The 15,973-nt window shown below is 31.1% G+C and overlaps 1 protein-coding gene across 1 annotated transcript in view; it reads right to left on the bottom strand.

Annotated features, from left to right (window-relative positions):
• Positions 1–15,973, bottom strand: part of LOC112211175 (serine/threonine-protein phosphatase rdgC) — a gene marked incomplete at its 3' end in the record, with an annotated part of 32,178 nt that overhangs the window by 7,693 nt on the left and 8,512 nt on the right. Inside the window, exon 3 of the mRNA XM_067044905.1 lies at positions 13,691–13,858. Coding sequence (XP_066901006.1) covers positions 13,691–13,858 — 168 coding nt within the window. The remainder of the gene's footprint in view (positions 1–13,690; positions 13,859–15,973) is intronic.

Below are 15,973 nucleotides of genomic sequence, written 5' to 3'. Positions count from 1 at the left end.
CCCCCCGACAAACTTCTCCAATCATTAATCTACGGCCAACTATCTACACCTCATCAGGAATATTTTTAGTTTTTTTATTTGTTTATTAGTACAGAACCAATAGATCGGTGCAATTAACCATATTGCAATATACATTGCCTTTTCAGATACGTTATTAACTTGGATTGAGATGAGGTTAGAATAAACTTTGTTCTAGGAAATATACAGTGGTGCTCGTATCATAGCCCGATATTAAACCCTTCCCTGAGTTTACTCTTAGATATGACCTCATATAATTTCCTTTCCTTTATGTCTTTGTCGGTGTTCCTGGGTACGATATAGTCGAGATTAAATTGAGAGCGATGCAGTATGCTAAAATATAAATATGAGAAGATGTAATAAGTATTTATAATTTTTATTAAGAAGTAATTTATATTTAAATTATCTTCAATGATTAGGCTTTGATCAAAATCAACGACTTTAGTTTTTAATAGAAGAGTTCAGTTTTTACTAATTTTATTAATTTTTCAATAAGAATTTGAGAATCGAAATGAGATACGTCACTTTTCCATAAAACTCTTTTCAATATGAGTAGCTACAAAAAAAAAAAAAATGAAAATATGTAACGGAAAAAAATAAAACAAAACCACATGTATCACTAGCATATAATTTTTTTGATTATTTATTTATTGTAATTTACAACTGTACAAAATAATACAATAAGTAAATATGTTGTATGTTTCATATACACTTGAAAATCTTGGGAAGAAACCACCCATTGGTGGTACTTCAAACATTAATTTAAACTATAAGGTCCCGTGGCCATCTTCTTTTCAGACGCCTCGGAGGATTATCAGGGATTGTTAAGGATGAAAGATTAAGAATTAAGGAGTTTATAATATTAGTTAAGTTAGGATGGTTAAGGAGTTTGGAATAAAAAGACGCATATCTGTTTTAGGTCAAATCTGCAACGAATGGGATGTTAAGGTCTTTATGAATGAGTTTAGCATATAATTTAAATTTCTATACTACAACTATTTATACATAGGTTTCAAAACAAATTGTTCTCTTCAAATGTTACGTATGCTGTATTAAATTTTTTTAAATTTATTTATTGATATTTACAACTGTATAAAAAAAAATACAAGTAAATTTGATCATAATGACGTAATGATATGATACAGGTTGTAGAGAATCTACCCAGTAGTAGAACTCTAAAAACAGTTTACAAAATAAGGTCACGAGGCCATCTTCTTTTCAGGTGCCTCGGAGGATTGCCAGGAATGGAAGAGGAAGCAAGGTCAGAAACTAGTGGGTTTGGGTGGTTAGGGAGTTTATTATGGAAGGAATGATAGTTTATTATTCTGGAACTAGGTCCATTTAGAACAATTACATGGTAATTTTAATTTTAAAATAACATATATAGACAAAAAAAAGTGTGGCCACACTTAATTATAATTGTGTTATAATAAATAAATATTTTCTTTTATCTAATACTAGATCAGCCTGGTGGGCCTTACATGGGTAATGTAAGAGGTACATTTTAATTTTTTTTTAACAATTGATTATGGGGGGAGTATAGGCGTATATACAAAAGACATCCCTACCTATACACAATGTTATAAATAAAAAAATTAAAATTAAATAAATATTTTAAAATAATAATTCTTAATAAAAAATAAAAGTAAAGCTTATAACAAAAACAATGACTTTTTATTGATTTAACAAAATAAACAATTGACTTCTAATGGGAAAAAAAGTAAAGTTAAATTAAGAAAAAGATGAAGAGAAAAAAAATTAAAATGAAATTTTTGGGTGACAATAACATAACTGATAAATACAAAACTTTTAACAGGATGTCCTGCAGCAGCCTGGGCTTCAGTCTTCGGGTTGTGGTTGGGTTCCCAGGCTATAGGTCACTGCTCCTTCAACTGTCGGTAACTGGGAGTGGAACTTCATGAACCTTTTTTTTTTTTATGTAATCCTCTATTATCTTTATTTGTAATTTCCGATGCAATTGGGTGTTTCTTACAAACCAAGGAGCATCCAAAGCAATTCTTATAACTTTATTTTGAAAAGATTGTAGATTTTTCTTTTTCGTAAAGGATGCCGCTCCCCAGACTTCACAGCCGTACATCAGCAGTGGCCTGAGAATTGTATTAAATATAAGAACAGTTGTTTCTGGTTTTAGTTTGGAATTTCTGTTTAGGATAGGATATAGCATTGCTAATCTTGCGTAGGTTTGAGTTGGTTAGATGTTGATATGGTGGTTTCAGGTAAGATAATTTTTATTAACATTTTAACATTTATTAACATCTATAGATACAGAGAAGAAAAAAACAAAAAAAAAAAATTAATTGGCTAAATACTTAAAAAGTTCGACAGCAAAAGAAAATAGTACAAGGGGAAAATATCGGAGTGGTAAGATACCTGAATAAGGTCATGTGCAGATAGAAAAAGAACGGAATATTGAGATGAAGTACTTTATTAGGATTGGTTTGTAAGAAACAGCCAATTGGATCGGGAATTACAAATAGAGACATTAGAGGATTACATCAATAAATGGTTCATGAAGTTCCATCAAGTTTTTCATCACATCCAATTATATAAAAAGAAAAATTGTCTACCATGAGATAAATGCTCATGGGACACCTCTGAGGGGAGTTAAACTGCTGTGGGGAGTACGGTAAAGGAGTAGTGACCTACAGTACCACCAGGAGCAGTACCTACAGTACCACCAGGAGCAGTTACTTAGAACTTGGGAAACCCAACCACAACCCGAAGACTGAAGCCCAGGCTGCTGCTGGATATTCTTTTATAAATTCTATGTTTATCAGTTCTGTTATTGTCACTCTAAAATGTTATTTTTTCTAAGTTTCTTTTTTTTTCTCTTCATCTTTTTCTTAAATTCACTTAATTTTTTTTGTGTCCATTAGAAGTCAATTATTTATTTTGTTAAATCCATACATGTCATTCTTTTAATCTATTTATTTAATCTTAATTTTTTGTTTTATTTATAACATTGTATATTGTTAGGGGTGTCTTTTGTACGAGATTTTCCCCCTCCCCTCCAATAATCAATTGTTTAAAAAAATGTACCTCTTAAATTAACGATGTAAGGCCCACCTAGATCTGGTATTAAATAAATAAATAAAAAGTAGTTTATTAGGAGAGTCAATGATGTATAAATCAAATAAGGAGTCTAAAAACTAGGAAAAGCAGGAATAAAACAATAAGTTTGTCAAATAATTTGTGATCTTTCCTATGAACACACATCCATACTAAATACATAGTCAGAACAAACACATTAATATATTAGTAAATAAAAAAAATAAATAAAAAAGAGAATTTTTTTTTATTTTATTTATTTATTGATATTTACAACTGTATAAAAAAATACAACCAGTAAATTTGATCATAATGACATAATGATATGATACAGGATGTAGAGAAACTACCCAGTAGTGGAACTCTAAAAACAGTTTACAATATAAGGTCACGAGGCCATCTTCTTTTCAGGTGCCTCGGAGGATTGCCAGGAATGGAAGAGGAAGCAAGGTTAGAAACGAGTGAGTTTGGGTGGTTAGGGAGTTTATTATGGAAGGAATAATATCGTGTTCGGAAAAAAGACACTTAAAATCATTTTATCAAGTTCCACTCCCCTCCTTCCACACGTGTATTTTTTTGTCAATTTTTTTAAACAATTTTTAAAAAAATCTGCTTGTAAACACAGAAAAACTCCACAAAAAGACGAATTTGTTTGTGGTCGATTTTTGATTTCGACTTCCTTACAGAGAAAACCTCAAGTTTTTAGGTCTAATTGTTGTTATTTAATTTTTTTTTTAATATTGGATATAATAAACCGAAAATAAACTAAAATTAAATTCCTTAATAAACTTGAATTAAATTTTAATAAACGTAGGAGGGTACTCCACTTTGCACTTCATTAATTATTCATCAACCCACAGTGATTAAAATTTATCGTCGCATAGAACAAAGAATTAAAAATAGAAAAAATTATAAATTAAAAATACGTCGATGACAAATAAATTAAATTTTGTTGAAGAGCCAATTAACAGCCTAATTAAGACGGGTTATCGATGCAAAAAAGAGAAGATATGGAAACCAAAAATACACTTGCAGCCTAAAGACTCAGCTCAAACAAGCTAATGGTTAAATAATATTTGATGTTAGCCTTCCATTGATTTCTCGGCCCACACTCGACCAATGTTCCAAATCCACCCGACCTCTACCCTTTCAACTATACTCATCCGTCTCAATCTTCCCTTGTCATAATACTCAAAACGGATTTTCTTATATCACTCTCGATCCATGTCGTAGTCAAAAACTTATGATCAGGTAGATCTGGAATCATAGAAAAGTATTATGGCAATATGATTATAGTACATAAATGATAAATTTTTAATTATTTATGTTTTTTTTTTAATAAATAAAATTTCTTATATTTAATCAACCAAAAAATTTGTAACGTTTTCACGAGTTTTCGATAATTACGCCATCTTTGTAACGCATTTTTGAACTCAGAGTCTTACCGCATGCGTCGCTGAACTCACTTGGGTTTCCAATCTTCTATAAGTAGGTGAGTTCTATGTTTTATTCTCTTTATCTTATCTTTCATTTACCCCTTCTTCATCTCTAATCTTTTCTTATTTTTCTATACACACGTAATTAGTTATGTTCACTGCATATTATTATTTTCATATTTTCAAATCACTTCTTTTTTTCTAACTTAACTTTATATTTTATCTCTTTATTCTATATTCATATTTGTTTGTTTGTTTTTTTTGCATCATACGCTTCTGTCCCCCGATTTTATGAAGAGTTGAAGAGGCTTTACCCCTCCTTCCTTCGTAGATACTTTCTTGCTGCCATCCTTTACCAAGTTATCCAATCCCGCTGACCATCTTACATCTCTGATATCCTTCAATTTAAATCCTCAGTGCGTTCCCGCAATACCTGCTCACGGGATTCAGACTTACATGTAACAGCCTATCGAACCGAGCCTTTGGTAGATCTTTCCTTATCCGTTCCTCTTCCTTACGGAATTCTATTCCCTCCTTTATTCGTAGTTCTAATACCCTTCCAATTTTCAAATCCCGTATTTTCGACTACCTTCTGTCCACCCAATTCCGGAAGAATAACAATTGAAAGTTTCAAAAAAGGATTATATATTTTTTGTATTTTATGCCTCAGAATTTTCTTCATAATTATAAATATGTACACTAGCAGAAATTATCTTATTTTTTAGTTTAATTGTATTTTTATCATTTTTTTTTTTCATTTTATTTATTATCAGAAGTCATCTTATATTTTATTATATGATTTGTGGTTTTATTTTATTTATTCTATAATTATTTTAAATATTATATTAGTTTTTGTTGTTTATTTGTATCTTTTCAAATTCATTGTTTTATTTTATTTTATAACGTTTTGTTATTTCATCTTTATTTTGTATTTTACTCTAAGGCTCTAAAACCTAATTTTGACGCCAGTATATTATTTTAAAGAGGTTAATCCCGGAATAAATAAAGATTATTATTATTATAATACTTTATATTTGTATCTTATATTTCACTACTTTTTGAATTTTCATTTTGTACAATTATTTACTTTACTCATTCTATATATGGATATTTTTTCATTTTTTTTGTATTCATTGGTTGTTATCTTGTTTTTTGTTCTTAGCACTGATGAAGGCTGGAAACTCTGGCCAAAATGTTGGCAAGTTTTTTAACTAATTCGTGTTATTTTCTGACTGCATCCCCAACCATCTTTCCCTCATATATATTATTCACGGTCATTATTTTTCATCATTATTTTTTTTTTCATCCAGGAGTTTATTGCTTATTAAAATTAATTTTTGATAATCATTGATAATGTATTCAGTAAAATAAGCTCATAAAAAAAATCTAATAAAAATTACTCTCTTTATCCCGATCTTCCCTATACCATATTAAATTGGGGAGCCTAATAACGAAATTCCATATGGTTGGCTTTATCCTTGTTCAGTTGAAAAGCAGGATACAATCCAATAAGGGAAATCTCACATTCTTTTTCCTCCGGGAATTCTCAGGAGAGTGATTAAATTTATTTTTTCCAATAAAGGCTCCTTGAATAATCAAATATGAATAACGTTTCCAATTTTATTTGAATAAAAACTTTTATGTTTGAGAGAATCAAAGACTTCATTTTTTTTTTACCGTAATGCTTGGAACTCTTTTGAATACAGCTTACCTGCAAGAAATGTTTCTTTCTACACTGAAAGCTAAATCCTGTACATTTATATTTAGGATGAAAACCAATAATATTCTTTTGAGGGGTACTTAAGTCTTATCGCTTTGGTTGCTAAGGTTCCCTAGGAAAACCAGTTAAGAACGATTATTTTTGTCGATTCATTTCTTGTTATTTAAATAAGAATTATATATAAAAATTAATATTTTTTGTTCGTACTTTGTGCACTGTGATGAGGCTTTTTGCTAAATGTTCAGGATTTTCCCAGAAAGATTATAGGCTGACTAAAAAAATTAATACAAAAATTCAGCTCCTATTTTTTGATTCACGGAACGGCCTTTTAAGACCAAGCAAATATCACTATTTTCTCCTTCTTATTTTTGCTTTTCTTCTCTCTCAGTATCTTCTCATCATTTCTGCGTGCCTTTGCTTCCTCTCTTCCGACCACGCAGTACCCTACCGTTTTTCTTTATTTGCAGCAACAAGAACATTGATTTTTTTCCAGGTAGTCTCTGTTATTTTAATTTTTTTTGGTTCCTCTCTCATTTGCTTCACATATCCTTCCTACGCTCTTGTATTCACGGATTCCGTCAAAGAGTATTTTGTTTAGTCTCCTTTGGTCCATTCTCATCATGTGCCCTTAGAATCTCAGTCTTCTGATTCTTATTTCCGTTTCCTGGTCATTTATCTCCCTGTAGATTTCCTGGATGGGTCTCAACCTATAGCCTTCCTGTGTTTTCTTGGGCCCACAGATCTTCCTCAGGATCCTTCTCTCTGTTTTTAGTAATTTTTCCAGGCTGCGGAGACATGTTGTCTCCATTCCGTCTAAAATTATTGGTTTTATGACCGTGTTGTGATGTCTTATCTTTGTGTTAGACGATAGGTTCTTCTTATAGTAAATATTTCCTGTTGCGAAGCTTAGCCTTTCAAACTTGATGATTTTCTCCTTTATGCTCTCTTTCTTCAAACCGCTATTGCACACTATCTCTCCCAGATATTTAAATTTCTTTGCCACTCTTATCTGTCCATGTTTCGTCTCTATAATTTTTTTGCTGTAGTTTTTTCCCGTTGTTATAAATTCTGTCTTCAGTAGATTTGTTGGCCTACTTTTTCCACTTTTTCTTTCAGGGTATTTATTTGACTTCAGCACCTCTTATTATTAGATTTTTTTTTAATAATTAAAATAGCATTAATTTTATATCATGAGACTACTAATCTACACAAAACCTGGGGGCGTAAGTAGGTTAGTAAGTGAAAGTTGTGAGATGCGCGCACCGCCCCAGATTTCCATTATTAATGTTTAGTAAAAAACATTCACCGTGGTAAGGCACAATGCTCTTAACTCCAAGGACCCAGATTCGAATCCAGCTAGGCAGATAATTATCTCCTGAAGTCCACCCAGCCTCTTAAAGAGGGTACTGTTAATCTAGTGGTTGAGCGTGATCTTTAAAAAATCACCTCCTTACAAAGTACCTAACCCATGATCCTTCATTGGTTGTTGGGAATCACATTATTATTAATAATAAGAAAAATAGCCTCCACTAAAAAAAGCACAATAAAGTTTTTTGTAATAAATAAATAAGAACTTTATTTTTTTAACTAAGAACGAATATCCTCTTATTAATTTACTTATTAATTAAATTAGTTTTAAAATAGAGGCTTTTAAAATTGAGAGATAATACTAGATGTAACAAATGATTAAAAAAAAAAAAAAAAAAGAGAAAATTCCACTAGAGAAAATACAGAAAATTTTAAATCAAGGGAATATTATGAAGTAGCAGTAACATTCCTCTGCTTTAATTTAATATCAACACAAGAGGTCCTGGTTCTCGCCCTCTTCATTTTAACCCAGGAATTATGGAGAATGTGAAGGATCGTTCTGATATAATTCTGAGTTCAGGCGTGTCTTTTTTTTTTATCCTTTACGAGTTCATAATAATTTATTATGCATGGAAAGTTAATTATTGAAGGGTGTAATAATTACAAAATATAATAATCTAATTATGTGTTGGTCCGAATCCCATGCATGCATTGATTTTTATATTAAATGTTATTATTAAAGGCCATAAATTAAACCTTTTCCTTACACACAGAAACAGTTTGAGAAACAATTAAATTATGATTGTTGTTGAACCAGCTAATGTGATTGCACAAGACACGCCAAAATTTTAGAAACTAAATATTAACAGTAATTTGGGAAAAAAAAGATAACTAAAGCATTGAATATAATAAAGGAAAGTGTTGAAATTGAGTAAAATTTCGAATTAGAGTTTTCGTTGGAGAAACAATGTAGCAACCTACCAGCTAACACGGGAACACTGTTATCAAGCAAACGCCTCATATTAATATTTCAACTATTCCTTGCATATAATTTAATTTCACGCATATAAAAACTATATAAGTTTATAATATAAATATATATTTAATTTAAGGGTTAAATAATTGCTTTGTACGATTCATACTTGGGATCTCCTGAGACGCTTCTGTCACCCGATTTTATGAAGAGTTGAAGTGACTTTACCCCTCCTTCAGACGTAAATATTTTTTTGCCTCCTTCCTTTACAAAGTTATCCAATCTCGCCGTCCATCCTACATCTCTGATATCCTTCAATTTAAATCCTTAGTGCATTCCCACATTATTCGCTCACGGCCTTCAGACTTTTATGTAACTGCTCATCGAACCGCAGCCTTTGGTAGATCTTTCCTTATTCGTTCCTCTTCCCTATAGAATTCTATTCCCTCATTTATTCGTAGTTCTATACCCTTCCAATCTTCAAATCCCGTATCTTCGACTATCTTCTGTCCACCCAATCCCAGAAGAATAACAATTGAAAGTTTCAAAAAAGGTTATATATTTTCTGGCTCATATTTTCGTTTGTAATTGTAAATATACATTAGCAGAAATTATATCTTTTCATTTATTTTTTTTTAGTTTAATTGTGATTTTTTTTCTTTTTATTTATTATCAGAAGTCATCTTTTATTTTATAATATGACATGAGGTTTTATTTTATTTGTTCTATCATTATTGTTGTTTATTTGTATCTTTTCAAATTCATAAAACCTATAATAATTTTATTTGATGACGTTTTGTAATTTCATCTTTATTTAATTTTTAGTCTAAGGCTCTAAAGCCTAATTTTGACGCCTGTATATTATTCTAAAGGGATCAATCCCAGAATAAATAAATATTATTATCATAAGATATTATAATATTTATAAATGTATCATTTGAATTAATGAAGATTTCAATAGAATATCGCACCATCTCTCGATGGCGTTTAACATTCCAAAGAGTTGACTATGGGCAAATTTAAAGATCAAGTGGTAATTTTCCTTTACCCTCCTTAGGATACAGAGATAGCAATGTGCATGGCGGATGAGTACATTCTAGTGGTATTTTTTGGAAATATATGTTGTTCTTTATATGTCTCCTCGGGACTTCTCCTCCGTCCTACACCTTCTTTCTTATCGTAAGGGCCTGCGGCTAGTACCCAGTCAGGACTTAAATTCCCCTCCGTGCCTGCTGACTAGTATCCTGCAGAGCGAAGTTTTCATCCTTTGAGGACTTACGGCTAGCACTCAGAAGATTCTTCCTGTTCATTCACCTCCTAACCTGTGTGATGAACAAGCAATGTCCAAGCCTTCTGCTATAGAGTACCTCACATTATATTATATATTATCTATCGAAGTCAGATTATCTTACACAACATATTTTGTGGTCTCTTGAGTCCATAAAATATATTCGTGCAATATAGTCATGTATTCATATATATTTATTAAGAATGCTGGAAGATCGTTATATAATGAATAGGGATAGGATTTTTATGTGCTCAAAAATCCGAAATATTTACCTAAATATGTATTAATAAATTGTCAAATATTTAAAAAAATATGTAAATAATAAGTATTTATAAATTTTGAATTATTCAACAATATAAATCACAAATTGATAAGTAATTTTATAACTTAAAAAAAGTTACATAAATATGTATTTATTATATATTATATGAATAATATTTTTAAAAAATTATATTAAAATATGTAAAAAAAAATGTACTTAGAGAAAACTGTTAGAACTGTAAAAATGTACTTAGAGAAATAGCTGTTCAATAACGAGAAGTTAATTAGTAATTGTTTAATTAAATAAGAATCCCTAATTGATTAATAATTACTCAGAATGAATTATGAACAAATTATAAATGGAAATAGAGAACAATCTTTATTAAAAAAAAAAAAGAAAAAAAATCGTTAGAAAAATATTTAAAATTGAAAGAAATCAATTATTCAGTCAGGGGTCAGTTACAAAATTATTACAGATTAAATGCATTTTTAAATTTTCAAATAAAAATCTTCGTCAGTTTGACCGTAGAATGGACTTATACCGGCTAAAAGATCTTTCAACATCTACTGATGTTATAGGGGCATACTTAAATGAAGCTATTTCCATTGCATCTAGTTCGGTATTCTGCATCACCTGGGCGGCTGTGTCATCATTTTTTATAATAAGGAATTAGACCCTCGCTCTTTTTAATTGATTCTGAGAAATTCTCGATGTAATTCTGTGTGAAAATTTATTATTGCCTCTGCTTTTAATTTGTGTTCAAAGATGAAGATATAGAATTTGTACGCACTATTTATGATAAATGATAAATTTCACTTTTAAGTTTCTTGCGTTCTCTTGAATTTTGCATTGTTGCCGCGAAAAATGTATTTGCAATTGAACAAATAATTTAAATGAAATATAAATTGAAATATGTGATTCAGGACAAAATACCTAAAAATATGTTAAAAATAACCAATATTTCAGAAAATATGTGATTTACAACAAATTATGTAAAAAAGGCCAAATATTTAAAAATATGTGAAATAAAAATGGCTTCTTTTGACCAGAGATGTCTTGAAACATCTATAATTAGTAAGGAATCGCTGATATCATGGTCAGGTAAAAATATGTGAAAACATAGAAATCTTATCCCTAATAATGAATAAGGTTTAAAATATAGATTAAACCACTGGAGATTACAGAAATTTTAATATTAAACGTTACTAATAAAATGTATGCCATCTAGGAAGTAGTACGCTGGCGACCTCTATTAATGGGAACTAGAAGTGTTATGGTTCTGTCAGCATTATCGGCTTAGTTCTATTCCTGGCTAACAATATCGCTCTTAGGCGTCCATCTTGCTTCTTCACGAGTGAAGGGCTCTTTACTCACCACGAGTTTAATTTTTGTTGATTTCATCAACAAAAAAAAAGTGAATTTTAGCGCCTATAGAACTACTTAAAGTTCTTTTTAACCCAGCAATGTGAACTCCCTAACCATCAAATCCCTCTTGCTTCTTTCTGTATTCCGGACAATCCCGTGAGGCGCTGTGGGACGTGATTGGCTCGAGACCTTATAATGTAGAAATATTATTGGAGTGCTACCAATATTAGTTTCTCTACATACCTGTATCACTCTATTTCGATCTAACATATATCAGTAGGGATAATAAGCCGATTCTGGCGCCTCCCATGAGCCTTTTTGGACTTTGGACCCTAGCCTCGAACCAGCCTTAACCACGTGTCCTTGGACTTTGAACCCTAGCCTCGAACAAGCCTTAACCACTGGTCACGTGACCTATGGGGGGTTGAATTTAAATCCCCCCTTATGAGTCATGTAATCAAATGATAGCTTCTAATTGGCTGCCTAATGACCACGTGACTTATCACGTGTTTAAGGTTAGGAAGTAAAAAATTAAATTCAAACACTAAACACGTGAGTGGTTAGGGCTGGTTCGAGGCTAGGGTTCAAAGTCCAAGGACACGTGGTTAAGGCTGGTTCGAGGCTAGGGTCCAAAGTCCAAAAAGACTCATGGGAGGCGCCAGAATCGGCTTATTATCCCTACTTATATCAAATAGCAATAAATAAATAAAAAAACATAATATTTATTTTGCATGTTTGTTTTTTTTCTTACCTATATATGGTACATATATTAAGGGAAAGTAATGTGATCGTAAAAAATATATGATTATTTAGGTCCTCTGAGCCCAAATAACTGAGTCTCCAAAAATAATATGATGATACTGATAGAAAACGGATAATATTGTAAATAAATTATTTTATAAAATAATACAGAATAAATGTAAATCACAGTTAAACAATTTGAGCAACGGTACAAATAAATGAATAGTTGTATATTTTTTTTAAAATGAGGGTTAGCCCGCCGTCAGGAAGGGAGGGGGTGCCCCCCTGGTAAAATTAAATTAAATATTTGTTATTGGTATAATGAATTTTCTTTCATATCCTATAAAGAAAAGGGAGTCAGCTGAGCTCATATCTAACAGTAAAGTTATATGTTTATAGCCGTGCAGAGTTTAATATCCAGCTAAGAAAAGACCATAGATAATTTCAATTATATCAGTCTCAACCACAATTGAATTTAATAATTTTACAGTATTTGTAAATTATATTTTCAATTTAAATTAAAGAATTTTTCAGAAACATTTACTTCTAACTTCTCAAGAATCCTTAAATTAAAGCCACATCAAATCGACGTTGTCTTTTGGAAGAAAGACGAAGAAAAAGAACAAAAAAAAAAAAACCAAGCTTTTATTTTATAAATTCTATTAATTGCTATATACAACTGTATATACATTGAAATACATTTAGTTAATTTGATGTAAGATCAAAATAAAGTGATATAGGCGTTTAGAGAAACTTCCCATTGGTAGCACTCGAATAATCTTTCTACACTAGAAGGTCTCGAGGCCATGTTCTTTTCAGGCGCCTCGGAGCATTGTCAGGAATAGAAGATGAAACTAGTGGATTTGGGTTCGTTAGGGAGTTTATAATGGAAGGAAGGATATCTGGTTCGGGCTAGATCGATTACATATGGAACATAAAGGTCCTTATGTATGATTTTATATGTGACAAAGAAGCATTAAGGATTTTGGATTGTAAGCAATTAGATACGAGAGGAATTCGAAGGTTTCGTGAAGCCCTAAAACTCAACTCTGTATGCCCAGTCCTTAATAAACTCATGTAGATCAGTCTTTTGTAACGGATTGGAATTTTAGACCGTTTGTCTAGTAAATGTTGTAATAGTCGGAATTAACGTGCAGTTTCTTGTCTTTTCAGTCTTGTGTAAGGATTCTAAGTTAGTTGTTTGTCTAGGTGTAGTCCAAGGTACCAGATATGTTGTACAGGGGGTATGAGCAAACTTTTTAAAGTATACTGTAGGGCATTCGGTAATTTGATGGGATTTATTTTTACCTTCCAATTTCGAAACCATTCTTCTAGGGTTGAGATATGGGATTGGAGAGTCTGGGATGCAATTAAACGGTTTCCCTACGTGGTGAGGATAGTGTTAGGATTGGTTAGGATGCCATCTGTATCGACTGTAGAGGAATGGGGTTGAGGATACTATACCTTAAATATAAATTGATAGAATATATAATATGATTGATTATATTACCTTGTGGAATATGATAAGGAGGTCGTCTAGCTTGCCGTGAAGATCACCGCAGACAGTGACTTGCTTGGATATGGCAGTGCTCACCTGGTTCAGATTTGGCAGCTTCTTCAGCTGCTGGCAAGCGTTCTTCAGGATACCTGCTACGTACTTGGCGTGAAGTCGGTGTTGCTGAAAATCAGAAAAAAATAAATATATAATTAATGAAAAATATCGATAAATCACTAGGATGCTTATAACATTAAATTGAGTCAGATGAAAAACAATTTTTTCAATGAAAATTAAGGTTTCTAATTTTTAGGATGAGATTTTTCTATTTTAATATATATTTATCTACAACTAATATAGTCATTTTTATGCTTCCTGAGAACATTACATGATTTTTTTTTAAATTGATAGATTTATTTATTGATAGATATTACAATCTGCCACACAGTTGTGGGCAATAGGTAATAGTGATGAATGATCTCATACATACTAAAATAAAAGAAAAAAGTAAAAAAAAAAAAATAAATTAAAAAAAAAACTTTTAAAATATATACAAACAAAAAAATAGACAAGATGAACATAATCAAACTATATGTATGAAAAATAAATAAATAAAATAAAATAATGATAAAATAATATTGATGAGTTTTAACAATTTTATTTTTGTTGGAAGAAGATAGATGACCGTGTGAAGTAAGTTGTAGGAAGATAGTCCGGGAAGTTGCCAATAATGGTATCAAAATAGTAGAAGAAAACTATTTGGTGTTAACCAGCGTTTCATCCTACTTCGTCAGAGCTTTTGTGATTGAAAGAATGATGACAACTGAACTAACTAAAATATAACTAAAACTAGTTGTCATCCTTCTTTAATCAAGACAGCCCTGACGAAGCCTAGCAAAGTGGGGCGAAACGTACCATAAATCATTTTTTCCTACCATTTTAGGACCTTTATTGACCGCCACCCGGACTATCTTCCAACATTTTTATTTTTAAATATATTATTTATTTATTTTTTATACATTCCTATAAGTATATATTTCCAATTTAACTGAATATTTTTTTATATATAACGATTAATATATTTTTTTTAATTAGAAAAAGAATATACGAATAGATGAACATTACAACAAAGATAGTTTTTAATTATTTTCCGAGGATCCTAAAATAAACATCTGATGTTATTAAGGTTAGCATTATCTTTGTGATTCCTTTATCATGACAAATGGACTTTGTTGCGGAGGTTTCTACCCGGCTTTAAGAAAAAAATAACATAATTTATGTTCTGTTATCCTCCCAAAAATGACGGGTTTTTCATAAAAAGATAGTCAAAACAGGATATGAAGTAAATTTCATTTAAAAATAAAGGAGAGGTATCAACAGCCAATTTTACTTCTAGTTGACAAATTAAGGGAAGTAATAATTATGGCCTATTTTTTAAAGAATAATTTTAATGTACAGATTTTTTACTAATATTTAATTACTACACATTTGATATTCAAAAGAGTTAGTAACGATTTAGAAAACAAATAAAATAAAAATCATGACATGAAAAAATTACATATTCTGTTAGAGCGTTTAAATAATAAATTTCCTTTTATACAAGACAGGTTATGCATCTATTTCCTTAAACACGACGGAAGAAAATTGGTTTTGAAGTGGCGGTGGGTAATCGGTGTCGGGTAAATACTAATAGCGCCAGCGGAGCCACCTCAAACCAATTATAGCTTAGTTCCGATCAGGTGTCATTCCAGGGATCAACTTCATACAAATTTCCCTAATATTAAATATCAATTTGTCCTGAGGGAAGAGAGGGAGTGAGGGGGGAAGGAGAGACAGAGAGGGAGAGTGGGAGATAGGGAAGGAGGGGGTGAGTTGATTAATTCCCGACAACTAATCCTGCTCAGGAGTTGGGCCGGTAGTTGGCTTCATCCTCTACGAGTCTATCCAACTTTGATAAGTTCCCCGATAGACTTTTATACCTCTCCATTGTCTCACCTCATTGAACCTCAGGTGTAGAAGCTCTAAGAGGATAGTCTGTTTAATAATTGTATAGAAATTTACATGCTTTTTATACTTGCTAATTACATACTTAAGAAAACAAAAATTCTACATTGAAACTTTAAAACAATAATAAATTTTAACATTTTATAATTTTTTTTAAATTTTAACTCAATTCCTACCCCAAACATATTTCCTTATAATCCGATCCTACCTCACTGATAGAACCTTTAAAGTAAATCATAACCTAACCTATTCATCTCTCTTTTCTCAGTACGCCGGTGTTCCTCAAGGTAGTAT

The sequence above is a fragment of the Halyomorpha halys genome, unplaced genomic scaffold (genome assembly GCF_000696795.3).
Source record: "Halyomorpha halys isolate HHAL.00 unplaced genomic scaffold, Hhal_1.1 Scaffold758.1, whole genome shotgun sequence".
Lineage (NCBI taxonomy): Eukaryota > Metazoa > Arthropoda > Insecta > Hemiptera > Pentatomidae > Halyomorpha > Halyomorpha halys.
The sequence above is the reverse complement of the archived record's forward strand: the minus strand, read 5'-3'. Positions and strand labels throughout refer to the sequence as shown.